This window comes from Montipora capricornis, chromosome 14, assembly GCF_036669925.1.
Source record: "Montipora capricornis isolate CH-2021 chromosome 14, ASM3666992v2, whole genome shotgun sequence".
In the NCBI taxonomy this organism is placed as follows: Eukaryota; Metazoa; Cnidaria; class Anthozoa; order Scleractinia; family Acroporidae; genus Montipora; species Montipora capricornis.
In genome coordinates this window covers 35,478,286-35,495,785 of record NC_090896.1, presented here as the reverse complement: position 1 = coordinate 35,495,785, position 17,500 = coordinate 35,478,286, and the positions used below count along the sequence as shown (strand labels likewise).

General features: G+C 41.2%; 2 protein-coding genes across 4 annotated transcripts in view; both read left to right on the top strand.

Moving 5' to 3' along the window:
* The window catches only part of LOC138033725 (solute carrier family 2, facilitated glucose transporter member 8-like), a 7,120-nt gene extending 2,613 nt beyond the window's left edge, over positions 1–4,507 (top strand). For both annotated transcript variants that reach the window (XM_068881526.1, XM_068881527.1), the window contains exons 2-4: positions 1,763–1,969; positions 2,354–2,657; positions 3,665–4,507. In XM_068881526.1, coding sequence (XP_068737627.1) covers positions 1,763–1,969; positions 2,354–2,657; positions 3,665–4,416 — 1,263 coding nt within the window. In that variant the 3' untranslated portion in view covers positions 4,417–4,507. The remainder of the gene's footprint in view (positions 1–1,762; positions 1,970–2,353; positions 2,658–3,664) is intronic.
* Positions 4,508–17,014: 12,507 nt separating this feature from the next.
* Positions 17,015–17,500, top strand: part of LOC138033723 (solute carrier family 2, facilitated glucose transporter member 8-like) — a 15,098-nt gene continuing 14,612 nt past the window's right edge. Inside the window, exon 1 of one of the 2 annotated variants that reach the window (XM_068881524.1) lies at positions 17,015–17,258. Coding sequence is in view for 1 of the 2 variants with exons in the window: in XM_068881525.1 (XP_068737626.1) it covers positions 17,166–17,258 (93 nt within the window). In the remaining variant the exon portion in view is untranslated. The remainder of the gene's footprint in view (positions 17,259–17,500) is intronic. The other variant, XM_068881525.1, reaches the window with a different exon arrangement.

Genomic DNA, 17,500 nt, shown 5'->3' with positions numbered 1-17,500 from the left:
AAGGGGTCCCCAGTTCGATCCTCGGTGACTTCAACATCTCTTTCCACTTTCCTCTTATCCGTGTAGCTAAAGCTTTAAATATCTGTGAAACGGAGCACTGACAGAGGGAGGGGGGTAAAAGGTGCACCGTCGGCTTCCATTGATACCAGTTTTGTAACTGAAGGAACTCACCAACGTTAAATAAGTTGACTTTACTTTTTACTTCTACGTTCTGACCACTTGTTGAATTTGTTCCTGGGAGTCCCTGGTTCAACTTCTCGGCCAACACTTGTAAATAGACAACTGGTTCTTAACAGTTGTTGTTGTTGTTGTTCTGCTCTGTCGTGATTGTGTTTCATTGGCCCTGAAAAGCCCCTATGGGGAGTGGTCAATTAAGTATTGCTTGTACTGTATTGCTTGGTCCTATGACAGTTTGGAGAAATACATGTAGCCCGTTACTGTTGACCGCCTCCTTGCCAATAGAGACTTCAGTCATGTGTCTACTATGATATCTTTGACCTTGGTAATTGCCTCCAAGGCTAGCGGCTCGTTTCCTTGCCAGTCAGAGAATGCTGCTATAGGATTCCAACAATTTCCAGATACTTGCAGAAACAATTGTCTCTCACTTCTCGCAGCATTTAACTTTTGATAAAAACGGCTAGTTAAATAAATAATCTTTACCGTGCAATGTAAGTTTCAAAAAGGTAAATGTTATATTCCCACAGGAGATTCCCAAAAAAGTGGTCAAGTTAAAACGAAAGCTTTTGTGACCAATAAGACCGTCAAGGTCAAGCAGCATTTAACGGTCACAAAAAAAAAATTTGTTAGTATCTCAAGTTGCTTCTACAGAACATACACAATACATCACGCACTACGTTTTTTCTCGATAAAATGTCTCTTATTTTACCAGGCGGCGCTAAAATATACTTCACAATTTGTATTGTAAACAGTAACCACCTGTGTGCAGTAAAAGTAAACATAATGATAACAACAATTTACGCAAAGCTGTTATAATAAATAAGTATAAACTGTCTACTCGCTGTACAATCTTGAGAAGTAGGAATAACATTGTTTACCTTTTGAAAGAAAAGCGAAAATAAAAGAAGAAAACATGATACCGATTGATCGATGGCCGAACATGTTTGTTTCCCATGGATGAATATTTCACTTGCTTTCTTGCACGACAAAACCTTCTTTTCTCTGAAAGCTATTAAGCATTCTTCGTTTAATATTGGACTGCTTACTTAAGCTTTTTCCAGGAGGTATGAATCCAGACCTTCTGCACATGGGCATAAGTGGTTAATTCGAACGATGCAAGGTTATTTTCTGTTTCCTTCGATCAATTAGACAACAGCTTTTAATTCCTTTCACATCAAATTCCATGTGTAGTACATAAAACTACCTTGCTGTGACTGAAACATTTCGATGATTGTCTGGCCACAAAAATCAAGTGCGTGCCGAATGATGACAAGTCTGTGCCGGATGAAAAAAATCTCCATATTTTAGATCTCCAGAGGTTGGCATCTCTCGGTTATTCGCAGGGTACTCCATGTTGCCCTCTCATGTAAAAGTTGATCTGATTTAGTTTAAAGTCTTTCCAGTAATATTAGATTACTTGTTATTATATATTTATCATCATCATGATTATGTGTGCACATTATTTTATTCTGGAGTTGGATGTCAACTTCTCCAGTTCATGTACTAATGTTGCTCAGTGTTGAACTGGATTTCATCAGCTTTAAATCTTTAATTGCCTTTTTCAAATCTTTTTTTCTTTTTGCAGTCCTTGGTTACAGTTGGTGCCATGTTTGGCAGTCTAATCGGGGGATGGACAATTGACTACTTGGGTCGCAAAGGCACAGTTATAGCATGTGTTTTGCCTTTTGAGCTGGGATGGCTTCTCATTGCTTTTGGAAAAAACCATGCCATGTTGTATGCTGGCCGTATTATTTGTGGCCTTGCATGTGGGATGGTCTCTCTCTCAGTACCAGTAAGTTAGCAGAATGGTATCAAAAATCCTGTCAATTTGAAAACAATTTAACCTCAGCAAAGATTGGCCCAAAAGACTTACTGTGTCTCATCAGTTCTGCAGTCAGTCCTGGTTATTTCTCTAATAAATAAATTAAATACCGGTAAATAAATGTCCCAGTGCTCTGAAAAAAGCCTTCTTGTTCAGGAATCTGACAATCTTTGACCACTTGCTAGCAGGGCAAGAACCCTAGTTTTTATCAAGTAAAAAGATGTCTACATGTAAAAACGAAAAAAAGGCCTAAGCAAGAGGAGTAACCCCATGGACAAGTTGGTCATGAAATGCACGATCATGCACAATGGGGAGGTCAGACTTTTTTTAGTCTTGTTGTTTTTTTTGTAATAGGTATATATTGCAGAGATTGTTCCTGCACGTCTTCGTGGCATGCTGGGTTCCGTTAATCAGCTAGCAGTGACTGGGGGCCTCTTGCTTTCATATGTCATGGGGGCCATTGTTAACTGGCGATGGCTGGCTCTCATTGGTGCAATGCCACCAGCATTACTTGTCATCTTCATGTATACCATGCCAGAGACCCCACGCTGGTCTCTTGGGAATAACAGACGAAGTGAGGCATTAACAGCACTCCAGTGGTTAAGAGGACCTGATGCAGATGTTGAGGAGGAATGCTTTACCATTGAGGAGACATTAGGTGATTGTTCATGATCTTTTAACTAAAGGGCCAAAATGGTGTCTCAGAGATTGGTTAACTTGAAAAATAAGAGGATAACCTTTCAAAAAAATAAACACTGCTAGGAAGGATTAAGTTTTTGCAAACGTTGGCCATGTAGCACTTATATTTGAACAGACTTAACTGATTAGAGTGTAATGTGAAATGCTAGGTTTCTACCCCATATGAACCATGTGAGCGTTAGTCCTACTAATTTCCATTAGTAGGGTAATGCTCACATGGTTTATATGGGGTAGAAACCTAGCACTTCACATTACACTCTAATCAGTTAAGTCTGTTCAAACACCATGCTAGGCCTGATATGTTTTTGGCTTATACTGTACCTTCACGGGTCTTTGCTTGATGCTATTACAGATACATGTAATTGGAATTACTCAATTCGTGACTTGATAATGTCTTTCAGTAAGTGGATATCAATGAATTACCTGTGAAAGGTACAACCATCATCCCTTTTTATTCATTTCCCAACGTACAACTGTTTCTCAAGACTCACCTATTCTTTTGTTCAGTATTAGACAGAATTAAATAAATATCATTAATAATCAAATTAATACCAGATACTTATCAGTTAGAGCCCCTTTCGATATAAAGTCTACGTTGGAAGTTTTTTGTGATGGTAATTAGTTCTACTTTACATATGAATGTAGGCTAATTTTCATAACAGAAACTTCGCACTTAGACTTTCTTTGAAGAGGAGGCAGACATGAACTTGGAAATGGCTTATTTTCTTATTATTTTAATTTTTGTGTACTCTGTCTGTAAGGAATTCCATTTTAACTCTTGATGCATGGTAGATAACAAAAATTACCGTATTACAAATTAATTGTAATGGACATGAAATTCTTGGGGATTAGAGAAACGAGATGTTTAGTTGTTGCTTTTTGTAAGATTTTTGATTGGGTCACTGGCTGATAACCAATAACAATGTTCTTTTTGTTAATGTTGTTTATTTCCATACTTCATTACAGATCGCAACGAAGAGCTCAAGTGGAGTGACTGGCTATCACCAGTTATATTTAAGCCTCTTGTTATCAGTGTTGGGTTGATGGTTTTTCAGCAGTTCTGTGGAATAAACGCAGTTCTCTTTAATGCGGCTAGTATCTTTGCAGTAGCAGGATTCAAGGATGGCAAACTGGTGAGCATTTCAGTAGGCTTGATACAGTTTTTTGGTACAGCATTGGGATGTTTGATAGTGGACAGATCAGGCCGTCGAATTCTTTTATGGACAATGGCCATAGGTATGTGCGTCAGTCTTGTTGGCCTTGGCGTATACTTTGACATCACAGCTTCAAACACAAGTGATGGCAGTCCTACAAGCAGTACAGTGTCATTGTTGGGCTCTAAAGGTCATTCTATAGAAGCGTCAAAGTTATCCTGGTTATCAATTTTATGTTTACTTTCGTTAAACCTGGCTTTTTCATTAGCCTGGGGTCCTCTTCCCTGGCTCATAATGTCGGAAATTTTTCCCCTAAGAGCACGTGGCCCAGCAAGCAGTATTGCAACCTTATCCAACTGGCTTCTAGCATTTATCGTGACCAACACATACAGTGCCATGGTAAAAGGATTAACTATTCATTGGACATACTGGGTCTATGGTATATTTTGTTTTGTGGGATTTCTTTTTGTGTATTTCTTCTTGCCGGAAACCAAGGGAAAGACCTTAGAGGAGATTGAGGCAATGTTTGATAAGGACAAACATGCTTATCAGTGTATCGAGTGACAAAGTATTGTATTGTCAATTTTGTTGAATAACAACAGTACCAATTGCCATATTGCCATTTTTTTTTGCAAAATTAAATACTGAGACAAAGCATTGTTGCTATACCTTAAGGGGCTATGTCATGCAAAATTATGTAATTTCATGACACCTAATCATGATAGCCACTTAAAACCGTTGAACAACAAATTTAAAAAGAAATATAACAAAAGGAAAGAGAAGCATGGATGGATGACACAAATGGAAAAGATTGAAACACACTGCATTTGGTTAATCTTGAAAAAAGTAGGCCCGACGTTTTTCAAGGTTATGGCAAATCGCCTGCACGAAGGCTGTTTTTGCTCATTTAACACTAATTTTATTCTAACAGGAATTCTGCATTACCATTTAAGTCTTAAACTCGTGATAAACTAAAGATTTCCCCTAAACACTTTAAAATAACGTGACATAGCTCTTTTAAGTATTGGTCATTTAAAATGAAAGTTTCATTCTCTTCAAGATCTAAGCTCGAACCAAAACTAAGTGAGGTCATCCTAATGAGAGGAGGACTGTTTTTGGTGACACCGACTCACGTTTTGACAACTTGAGCGGAAGTCAGTCGCAGAGTCCTTCTCGTGACTCTGAGGATGACTTCTGCTTACGTTGTCAAAATGTCAGTCAATATCATAAACAGTTTTTCTCAGAACTACTATCACCCAGACAACTCATTTCATCAAGCCAACCTCGATTATCCGAAATCATTGGGAGACAAGCAAATACTCCAGATAACTGAGAGTCTGGATAACAAAAAATATGTCACGCAATCCAGTAAGATAAATAATAGAACAGTATTGAATGCTACATTCATGAATGAATGTTCCCTTATTCTAGCAGTTAGTACAAACGCTATTCATTTCTGTATTCTAGCTTATATCTTGCTGTGTAATCTAGTGTTATATCTTAGCTTTTCCTACATTGGCCCATATATTTTGTTAGCCCCATTCATGGCTGACAAGCTTGCCACATGGCGTCTCTTTATAAACTCATAGTACAGCTGTATCTATTGGTCGAACTTTGAGACACTGTCTTGCTATCTAAATCTCAATACACTGTCACAGGGCATAGTCCTGGCAGCTTGCACGGGAATACACAGTTTGTAACAATTTTGCTTTAGAATTTATGGTGCGCCTGCATTCCAAGTCTTCCAAGGCCACGGGAACAGCCGACCTCAAGAACCTCTCCAGTGAAGTTCTTCGCCATCGCCTGCAGAGCCTTAATCTTCCAATCACTGGAAGCCGTGCCCGTCTGGTTGAAAGGCTGAGGCTGGCCACGAAATCAGCGCCGACAGGCACCCCTGGTCGCTCCAGAAGTAGCGCTCAGAATGGACGGGTGCACAAAGAAAAACCTTCGGCTTCAAATGCACGCGTACGACCGCGCCCGCAGCCCAGTTTCCCTACAAAACAGGCCGACGCGGAGACTCGCAGTTCCGACGAAGACCAGCAGTCGGATGTGGACTCAGCAGTGGAAGAACTGTTCGAGGACTTCGAGCCACAAGTCCCCAAGGATGCAGTGTTTTCGCCCGCCCAAATGTCGGCCATCCAAGAGACTGTGTCGGCCTCTGTTAACGAAGCCTTACAGGTCTTCAACAACCACGAGGCCCAAGCCCGTTTCCCGGACGACCTTCGCACTCCTGGTCCTCGTATGCCAACACATCGACTCCTTTGGGCCTGCATCGTCCTTTAGAAAAAAGCCTCGAAGAAAAAATACTCCGCGGTGAGTAGTACATTGACTTTTGTTTATTACTTCCCGACTTCATGTATCGCTTCCAGGCCCCCGCTCTGCAGTTACCCTACGAGGACCCGTCCCCGGGTTCCCAGGGGTCCCCGCTCACTCTGGTTAGGAGGAAAAAACCTGTGATTGACACTTTCCAAAAATGGCTAGACGCATTTACTGCCTACATGCTGGTGATCGTCGCTGTTTATCCTTCGCGTGCCTTAGAGTTACTCAAATACCAGCGAACTATCAGCAAAGTGGTCACTAAGTTTAAGGCTTTATTAACGGATTTGATAATGTAAATTGCCCACCGTACAGAGATTCTAAAAGCTGACGTTTCGAGCGAAACGACGACGAAGGGCTAACGCTCGAAACGTCAGCTTTTAGAATCTCTGTACGGTGGCCAATTTACATTATCAACTCCGTTGATAAAACCAAATTTTTGTATACTACTTCCCCACCGACGCAGCACCACAGTTTCTTTAGAAACTACCCCTTCATTCACTAAGTTTAAGGGCCTAGCCTGGCTTACATACGACAAACAGTTTAGACGCCGCGCAGCCTACGACCTTTCAAAGCCCTGGGACAAAATTGATCTTGAACTTTTCGCAAGTAGTAACAGACCAGCCAACCCCAGCGATCGCAGTAAGGAATAAGGTGGAGCATTGCCAGCTGGACTGCAACCCAACTGTATCCACCCCGCTAGATGTAGATAAATTAGTTCTCGAATTATTTAATCACCCTAATAGCTCTTTTGTTAACAATTTAATCAGTTCCCTCCGGTATGGTACTTGCATTGGTTACCTAGGCCCTCACCAACCCCGGGTGTCGCGTAACTTGATATCCGCCTCTCGACATCCTGAAGTCGTTTCTGGGAACATACATAAGGAAGTGCAGTTGGGAAGAATCGCGGGCACCTTTTCCTCCCCGCCCCTACCTGACTTGCAGTGTCACCCTTTAGGCGTGGTCCCTAAAAAGCACTCTGTAGAATGGCTTACTATTTACCATCTCTTTTACCCTGAAGGGGATAGACTAAGTATAAACGATCACATACCAAAGGATCCTTATTCGTTGCAGTACGTTCGTGTCGATGACGAGATCGCAATTCTGCGGTCCCTGGGTCCTGGGAGTTTTATGGCCAAGACGGACTTGAAATCCGCCTTTCGTCTGATGCCAATCCATCCCGAAGACTGGAACCTTTTGGGTATATACTGGCAATCTCAGTACTACATAGACCTTTACCTCCCATTTGGGCTTCGCAGTGCTCCTTTCCTTTTTAACCAAATTTCTGATGCCTTGGAATGGATTCTTAAACACAACTATGGCCTCTGCCGTGTTATACACATTTTGGACGATTTCTTTTTCGCAGAGAAAACTAAATTTCTCTGCCTAGGGAGCTTTACTACCCTTCATAAGGTTTTCATGTCCCTTGGGGTTCCCACCGTCGCCTCTAAGACCCTGGGGCCCTCACAAGGTCTCCAGTTTATGGGCGTTGTACTGGACAGTAACCGCATGGAAGCGTGATTGCCTGAAGATAAGCTTGCCAGGATACGGCAATTATTGGACTCTTACCGACCGCCGTTCTGCCCGCCTTTTAGATCTCCAATCCCTTATTGGTACTCTGCAATTCGCTTGCAGAGTAGTAGTCCCGGGTAGAACTTTCCTTCAGCGCATTATAAACCTCACCCGAGGGGTAAAGAATCGTTTTCATCATATCCGTTTGAACAAGGAATTTTCCAGGGATATTCAAATGTGGAAGGTATTTCTCACTCAATGGAACGGGCGATCCTTCTTCCTTGACTCCCGGGTCACCTCTTCCCCCGACCTGCAGCTCTATACCGATGCAGCTAGTACAATTGGGTTTGGTGGTTTTTTCAATGGTAAATGGTTCCAGGGTAGGTGGCCCCCTAATTTACTCATTAACAAGACCAAAGGGATAAGTATTGAATGACAAGAACTCTTCCCTATTGTTATCTCCTGTGCACTGTGGTACCCCCACTTTTCCGGCAAACATCTTCAGTTTTGGTGTGATAATCAGAGCGTTGTCGCTATCATTAACTCGGGTCCTTCAAAAGCCCCCCAGGTTCATGGACTTGGTGCGTTTCCTGGTACTTGTTTCCATCAAGCATAATTTTCTGGTTGAGGCTCGTAACGTTCCCGGGGCGCATAACAAAAAAAAACGGATAGTTTTAGGGCAGGGCAATCCCTCGTCATTGCCCGTTGCCCTTCTTTGTTGTGCCTTGTCTCCGCAACGCAGCAATACTTTCTCCTCGCCAAATCACGTTCGGGGCCATTGTTCTATTTCCAGTCGGGTCGTTACCTCACACGGTCCTCCGTCACTCATTTACTTCGGGACTCTGCCAGAAGCGCGGGCCTCCTGCATGAGAGCCTTAAGGGCAGGGCTGTCATTAAGGTCCGGGGGACGGGGATTTTCCCCTTGTATTTTGAGTTATATCCCCGGCTACTTTGATATAAAACAAGCATCTTGACTTGACTACAGCAACTCGAATCCCCGGCTATTTTTTTGTATTTCCCCACCTACATCAAGAATTAGTGACAGCCCTGCTTAAGGGTCACAGCTTTCGCATAAGGGCAGCGTCTGCCGCCGCCGCTGCGGGCCTACCAGACTGGTTAATTAAGGTGTTAGGTCGCTGGTCGTCAGATTGTTACCAGCTTTATATTCGCAACCCGGACTCGGTGTTACTTTCTGCTGCTCCAAAAATGGCTAGTGTCTCGAGCGATTTTCTTTAGTTTGGCCTTGCTTGGGGGGAATGCATGCCTTGCATGCATCTGTAGCGGGTAAGTCTGCGTAGCGACTTCCCCCAAGGTTTGGAATTGCTTGTGTCTTGCCATCTTATATCCTTGCCTTTATCTTGTCCGATCCAACCTCTGCTGTGCTGGGGAGATAACAAAGGGTCTGCCCTCTTGTTCTATTCCCACGTTAGTGGGGAAATAAGTGAGGCTTTCAGTTTGTGCACCTATCATGAAGTCGCGTAAACCCTGCCACAGGGCTGTGTCCAGGGGTGCCCCCCTCAATTACGCCATATTGTTGTTTGCTCATTTGTTGTCGTTACACTACCTAGTTGCGTTACACTCTACTCTTAGTTTAAATAGTGGAATAGTGACATTAACCAGCTTTGGCAGATAAACAACACTCTGTTTAGGCACTGATCTCTAGTGATTAGGGTTAAGCGTTGACTCGAAATGGTTCTGGCGACTCTCTCTTGTCACATTTTTTTTTTTTTTTGAAACTTAGTCGATCTTTAGCGAGATCGTTTCAATTGGTACTTATATACAGTAAACTGTCTCACCTTATTTTGGAGTATCCATTCTCGTCTCAACCCTTTAAATACATGTACAAATAAAAAATTAATAGAAAAACAGCAACAAACTTCCACTACAGTATCTTTCTATTTGCTGTTCAGAGCATTTAAAGAAATGAATGAATGTTTTTGCTTCAAAACATTACATCGTCCTCAGTTGCATGAGCTGCATGGAATCAACTTCTTCTCTTTCTTAACAGACATAATTTGGCAGACTTTCTTCTGTGAGAATATTAAACCATGAGTAAATGTCAACAGAAATTCGCAGGCTACATACACTGTATTTGCATATGCGTGTAATGTTTACTGTGGTTAATACTAATAATTAATATTCATGAAGAAATTGGGACCAGGGAAAAAAGTCCGGATAATAAAAATGTCTGGATAATCTTGGTCCATGTAATAGAGGTTGGAGTGTATTACTCCTTGGCTCAAGCCATTTCCTGAGCCAACTAGATTGTACTGTATTCCTTTGGGCACAGAGATCAAAATAGTAATGCAAAAAGTGACAGATGGCAAAAACAATGAAACCATGAGTTGGAACATGTACTTCAAAAGAGTTGTTACAAAAAGTGCTATGTTGTTCTTACATCTTTCCATATTATGTGACACAAGTTAGGAAAATTGCATTATTACACGTTTGGTGGTCTGTGACCTGTGTTTATTTTTCTTATTATTTTTTTTCATTTAAACCATATTTACAAGGTTTCCACGAAAAGTTAAATCTTTATCAGGACTTGATGGTTGTTCCCCTACTTTTTTTTCGTGAAATACGCTGCTGAGACCACGGTTTGGATGTTATTCACTTTCCTAGACTAACTCTATTTAAAGGGAGAGTATCACAGTAGTGCATACATGTACATGTATGTTCTAGCCATAGCAAATGTCACCATTTATAACCCAATTAGTGGCTTGGCTACGTCATAAATTGCGCAGGAAATGTACATGTACAAGGCTGCTACCTAACGGTCGCCCGTGTCGCCTGGGGCGCCTTATTTGCGAGTGTGGGCGACCAAATTTCTGAACAAGTAGCCCGAACAGGCACCTTACTTGTAAAATAATTTGATCCCAGCTGGAATTAATGACTCAGGCTACTAACTTTTAAATGTTGGAAGCCCAAACTCCCGGAAAATTTCTTAGGCAACAGCCTCTATGTACAATCGGAAGTCCTTAGCTCATTAGTAATCGCTTAATACTTAAATACTGTTTATCAGCGCTATTTGTCTGCAGTCTGCAGTCTGCAAATGTCAGACACCGATATGGAAGCTCTCCTTGATTTTGAGTTGATAGAAAGAAGTAGCATTATCAATAATTTTCAAGCAAGAAACATCGCAATTATCCTGACAATTTGTAGAAAAACTAAGATCCTTGAAGATACTAGAATTTTTATCCCAGAAAAGGTGCTCATTTACATGTGTGTAGAAATGTAAATTGGTTTCCCCAATAACAATAATAATAATAATAATAATAATAATAAATTTAAGATTAAATGAGACTTACCTGTAAGTTGAAGTTTGATGTGAATTCTACCGATTCCTAGTCAAGAACAGAGGAGTCATCTGAGATTGCGCTAGCAAGCCAGGTCAGTATTTAACAATGAATGAGCACAGGAAAAAGCAAGGGTGGGGACAAATAAAAAGGATAAATTTGTCCTGTATAAAATATAGATATATATATATGTATATGTTGGGTGGGCATGTGACTCCTCTGTTCCTGACTAGGAATCGGTAGAATCATCAAACTCCAACTTACAGGTAAGTCTCGTTTAATCTTAAATTCTATCACATCCTAGTCTACGTCACAAGGAATCACGTGAGATTTCAAAGCCCTGTGTTCATGAATTAAAGACAACAAAAGGTAGGTTTGGCAGACTGTATTTGCCTCTAACAAAACCGAGCCAAAGTTACATGGAGCATTGATTGGTTTCTGGTAAAACTTAGCAAAGGTTCCGCAGTTAGCGTTCCCGCCCTGGCAGCAGCACTGGTGGATGCTGCCCTAGTGCTGTGGGCCCCAAATTTGGTGGTATCTATGCCCGCAGCTTTCAAGACATTTTTGATCCAACGTGAAATTGTGTCCTTACTAACTGGTTTAAATGGTTTCTGAAAACTCAACAGTAACTGATTTCTGTTAGTGTCACCCCTATGAACACTAGTCTTATCAACATATGCTTTCAAATGACGAATAACACATAAGGCAGGCTCCTGGTCAAAAGCTTCCAGTTCAATAGGCTTCTGCTGTTTCCCTGGTCGGGATTGCTTCTGGAGGGTGGTCAGATAAAAAATACATTTCTTGTCTGACATGTCCATATGGTTAACATCTAGGCAGTGAATGGTTTGTGTTCGCTGACAAGTTAACAGAGCTAGTAACATAACTTTAAATGTAAGTTTCTTAAGTGAAATGTCCTCAACAGGAGGGTAGGAACGAAGATGACTTAACACTTGAATGACATCCCAGATGGTTTCATAACGTGGTAATGAGGGCTTCTGTTCAAAAACACCCTTTAGAAATCGCTTTACTAATGGGTATGTGTACCAAAGGTAGCAGAGTCACTAATGACAAGTATTGTTGAAATGGCTGATCTTGCTGTATTAACTCCACTATAGCCAACACCTGACTTGACTAGATCTGCAAGAAAGTTTATTGCTTGAGATACAGTAGCTGAAACTGGTCTGATCCCTTTTGAGCTGCAGTAATTTCCCCACTTGGAAAGATACGTTCGGTACTGCTTTTTTGTCCCGTTTCTCCAGGCACACAGGGTGATATCTGAAGCTGCTTGTAAAAGGCCGCTTGCATACAACTGTTCCCGGATAAGTGGCAGATGAGAAGGTCCAGTTTCTTGTGTAATGGATGTACTTTCTGTGGGTGGCTGGGTAACAAAAGTAGTCTGGCATTGTGGGACAGAAGGACTGGGCAGCTTATCAGCATTCTCATAGCCATTGAGTACCACACCTGAGTTGGCCATCTGGGGATCACCACTATCCCCGTGGCTTTGTCTTGTTCCAGTTTTTCAAGAACCTTTGGAATCACACTGAAGGGGGGAAAACAATAACCATTTAGTTCATTCCACTGAGCTGAAAAAGCATCTACTAAGTATGCTCCAGGGTCAGGTCGGAAGGAAATATATCTTGGGAATTGTTTATTGAGTCTCGACGAAAACATGTCAACATCTGGGCGAGCTTGCAGCTTATCAAGGGCTTTTTTTTTTTTTAAGAGAGTGGGCTTCAGCATCCACTCAGTATTGGTGTTTATTTCCCTTGACTGCCTATCAGCTGCTACATTACTTTTCCCTGGTATGTGTTCTGCAGAGATCCAGATGTTTCTAGCCATGCACCAGCACCAGATATCTAAAGCCACTTTGTTACATTGTACAGAGTGATTAGTGCCCATGTTATTTATTGCTGCCATTGCTGTTGTATTATCAATTTTAGTTTTGTCACAAAAGCTTGGAGTGAAAAGAATGTAGCCATTAGTTCTAGGTAGTTGATATGCTCTTCAGCTTCTTGGGGTGTCCAGTGGCCCCCACAAGTCAGATCTTTGAAAACACCTCCCCATCCAATTTTTGATGCATCAGTGCTAATTGTTAGTGATGGGGGGTCATGATTTATAACGTTGAATGAGTTTTCAATATTTTCGATCCACCATTGTAGTTCTGTTTTGGCATCTGTGGAGAGTGACATAAAGGCCTCATAGTTGCCATTATTGTCTTTGATAGCATGAGATTTCTCTTGTTCTAGTTTTCTGTAATACAATGGCCCATACATAACAGCAGGGAAACTTGAGACCAGTAGTCCTATGACACTTGCAACCTCTCGTATAATGTATTTTGACCTCTCCTGCAGTGCTGTGCATGCATTCTTAATTTTTTGTTTTTTCTCCATGGTCAGTCTGACAGTCATTGTGATGGAATTTAGCATAACTCCCAGAAAATTAACTTCTTGGGATGGTATCAGACATGATTTTTCAGGGTGAGGACAAAATCCCAGGTCAACAAACAGTTTTAATGTTTCAAGCACAGTAGTTAGACATTCGGTATATAAGTATCACCCTGAGTGTAATTGTCATCAATATAAGCTGCCAAGATGTGGTCTTGTAACCTAAGACAAGAGTGTACTGACTTTATGAGCTTTGTGAATTTCCTAGGGCAGAAACATAACCCACTAGGGGAGCAAGTGAACTTGTAGAAGTTTCCTTTCCAGTGAAACTTGAGATATTTTTGATGTTTCTCTGACACAGGCACAGAATAATAGGCATCTTTGAGGTCGATGGTGGCCATGAAACAATTTGAACATATTAGTCTAATTACTGAACCAAGAGCATCCTTTTTGAAATGGTGATAAACAATGCTCTTGTTTAGTGCTGTAAGGTTTACAATCATAAGGTGTGATCCATCTTTCTTTTCTCTCAGAAAAATGGGGGAAATAAAGTCATCAGTTTCCCAGACAGTTCTGACAATCACACCTTTGTTTAAAAGCTTTTCAATCTCAGTGTAAATTATTTCAGACTCAGTATCTGAGAACTCTCGAATGGCCGCGGTGGCCCATGTTGGACTGGCAGGTACCTAAAGTCAATAGTTGTTCCGGTTATCATATCTAGAATTTCTCTATCAGATGTAAGAATTCTCCATTTAGAAAGGAAACTGGCAAGGTTACCTGCTTTAAAGCATTTAACATTTTGCTCTAAGCCAGTAATAATAACTGGTAATAGGGTTTCAAATTTACTTACATCGTGAATAACTGTAATGTTGTAGTTAGGCTCACTTGGTGTCCTACCTCTTCTGGTTTAAGGCCCATGGTTTCTTTTTGAACGACTTGTAGCTCTTGCGATGCCCTAAAAAAGGCTTGCTATTACGGGGCCTTTGCTGTCCAATTCCTGAGTAGCCTTGCTTGTAATCATGCCCTTGACTGACAGAGCTCGCAATTTTGTTGCACTCTTTTATTGTTTTTAAACTGCTTTGGACATCATCTCCAAAGAGGAAATCCGTTACTGGGATTTGCTGATTGCAAAGGGCACGAAGCTCCTTGTTTATTGAGGGTCTCATAAATATCCCGGCGCCGTAATGAAAGCTCATAAGTTGCGTGTCCCAGCAAAGCGAGCGAATCAGTCAAAGAGGAAATAATTTTTGGTTTTTCATCCATCTTTCCTTTGACTTTACTTATTTCCTCAGTGGCCTCTGCAAGAGCAATGGTGGCTTTCACAACGGTTTGTTGGGACATTTGCGAGTCGCAAGTCCTGTGATTTGACCGGTGGTTTGAGTTTGCCCCATAGTTCGTGGTTCACGAGGGGCACTTTCAATTTTTCGCAGTTGCCGGGTCGCACATACAGCTCTAGCTTTTCTTTAAGCTTTGCTTCCTTGAGCTTACCAGCAAATCTCTTATTAATAAGATTCGCAGATGTTCATTTATGTTTGGGCCCGTTTTATCGACCGTGTTGTATTCCTCTTTAATCTCTTTCAGGAGCTTGTCACTCGAGTCGCCATCTTGTTCGTCTTCTCCAAGGATGGCGTGAACTGCATCGCAATCGGAGTCGTCCGATGCGTCATCTGAGACGGACAAAGCTTTTCTAGCTTTCTTTTTTGAGGGTCCCGGTTGGGAGTCTTAGTCACTTTTTGACTCTGCCTTGGACATTTGCGGTACTTTCAGCTTTAGTGAAGCATCGGTGATGCGTGTTGACGTTCCCGCCAAAAGATCAACTTTCTTTTGCAGTCCTTGAATAGCTTCCCATAGTTTATTGGGAGCGATAGCATGAGCACCGGTGGTGTCATGATCATTTTCGTCTTCGGCTAGCACTGCAGCTTGGTCTTCTTCAGCGCTAGAGGAAAGTTTGTCCATCTCATTCATCTTGGCATCCGCCATAACCGAAAGCTTACCGCACACTAACCTGACTTGCTCGCGCAATCTCACGTGATTTCTTGTGACGTTGACTAGGATGAGGTAGAACTTGCATAGCGCCGATATCAATATAGCTATTTGCATCAGCGCAGCGTAGCGAGCACCACAACCCGCACAAGTAAATTTGTATACAACGTGTGATTTGAGAGAATCCGGCATAAAATCTTTTGGACTAAATAATATTGCACAGCTTGAATGGAGAGAAAATTCCTTTAACATTTAAATCCTTGCATAATAGATGAAATTTTCTTTCTGGTATAAGATGAATAGAAACCAATGTAAGGTAGTTTGTAAAAATGGCAGTTGGATACATCAAGTTTAGAGGCTTCCAACTGCCATTTTTACATGTTTAGTATGCCATGTAGTAACTCATTGATTTATTCAATTTAAATTACTTTTTTCATGTTCATTTATGTTATACTGTACAAGTGTTAAGCTGTTCTCTACTGCACTTACTGTATTCCAAACCAATTTATTATTTGTGAATGTGTAGTTATGCATTTGTAACCATTTAATCTGGAATATATTTGTAAGTACTGCGCGCCTCGACTAGCTTTTGCTAACTGCGAGCCTTGCATAGCTTTATGATATTTTATATAAAATACATAATAGAAACTGAAAACTGAAACTAATGTATAACATGATTGAAATGCCTAGTATCAAAGTAAACCGCTAGGTTGTCTATTTAGACACTAGTCATGTTTTGTTTATTATGCAGACATCAGGAATAAACACGAATTAATACATTAGAGAGGTGAGAGTAACAGCAATACATTATAGAAACATATATTGTAAGTCAATGAGGCATTGCAGAGAGGACTGCTATTAATGTCTAGTTGTACGTTAGAAATTTTTTTTTAATGTTTTCCCAATATGTACTGCTTGATTTTTGCATAAAATTTTAAGTTAGGGCAACTAAAAATGTTTGTAACAAGGTGTTGATAGAGTCCAGTTGATCAAGACGTCAAAGTGAAGAAAAGACATGCTGTCGATAAGTTGACAAATGCCAAGTTCTGCGAATTCTCTTGCGCTGGGTGCGTCCAGAGATCGGTTGTTCAAAAGCCGATTAACGCTAATCCCAGATTAACAATTAACCAAGGAGTTTATTTCTCTACTCCCAAAAGCTGTTTAGCGCTGATTTTCGGCATAACTTTTCATTAGAAGAAGTCAATCTTGAATGGCAAAAATAAGCAAAAGAAACTTTCAACAAAAAGTTGAAAACGTGAACAAAAGTCTACGCTAATCCTGGGTTAAGTTAATCGGCTTTCGAACAACCGCGTATGAGTAATGTGTTGGCCACACCGGGTTGGTGTCACGGTGTACTATTTTCCGCATCTGACTCCAAAAATGCATATATTTTATGATGGTTGGGTTTTGGTATGGCTCCTAACAAAGACTCAAACCTTGACGGCAAAATTAGAAGTGCTTGCCAGTTTAACCCTTGTCGGGAAAAATCTGACAAATTAACCTCTTGGCAGTTTTATCCTTAATTTTCACGAGCTTGATCGTGCTTTGCCGCCGAGAGTTTATCCTGGTTTCTAATTTCCACTATGTCCACCCTAATGGTGTGTGGCTGGTCTCATGATGGTTATTACGTCTTTAACTATAAAAATAGTGGACAGATGCTCTGTCACAAGCAACTTGATAGTTTTTCAAAATGAAGTCGGCTGAGTTAGAGAACAGCTTTCAAAAATTACAGTCGATTCAGTCGAACAATGTCGCCAGAAATGACAGGGTTTGGAAGCTAACATTCATTACCGCTTTGGGTACCCTTAGCTTCGGATATTCCATGGCTTACTCTTCGTCGGCTCTGGTGGATTTGAAAGAACGTGGCGAAGATGCTTCTGTTCGACTTACAAGCCAACAGGCCTCCTGGTTTTCGGTGAGTCGAAAATTGAAAATTTCTCGTGTAATTTCGACTCAAAAAAATCAAGGTAAGTTTAAGTTTACAAATTCATGGGAGGGTTTTTGTGGCACCGGTCCGTCAGGAAAGAGTAAGTTTTTAATACGATCCATGGAAAGGCTAAGCTGACATGTCCAAAAGAGTTCCCGAGTGTTCTAAGCTTCGGTCCTGTATGATCATGAACCGTCAGTAAAAGTTAAGCCTCGCCCCTAAGCCGCTAA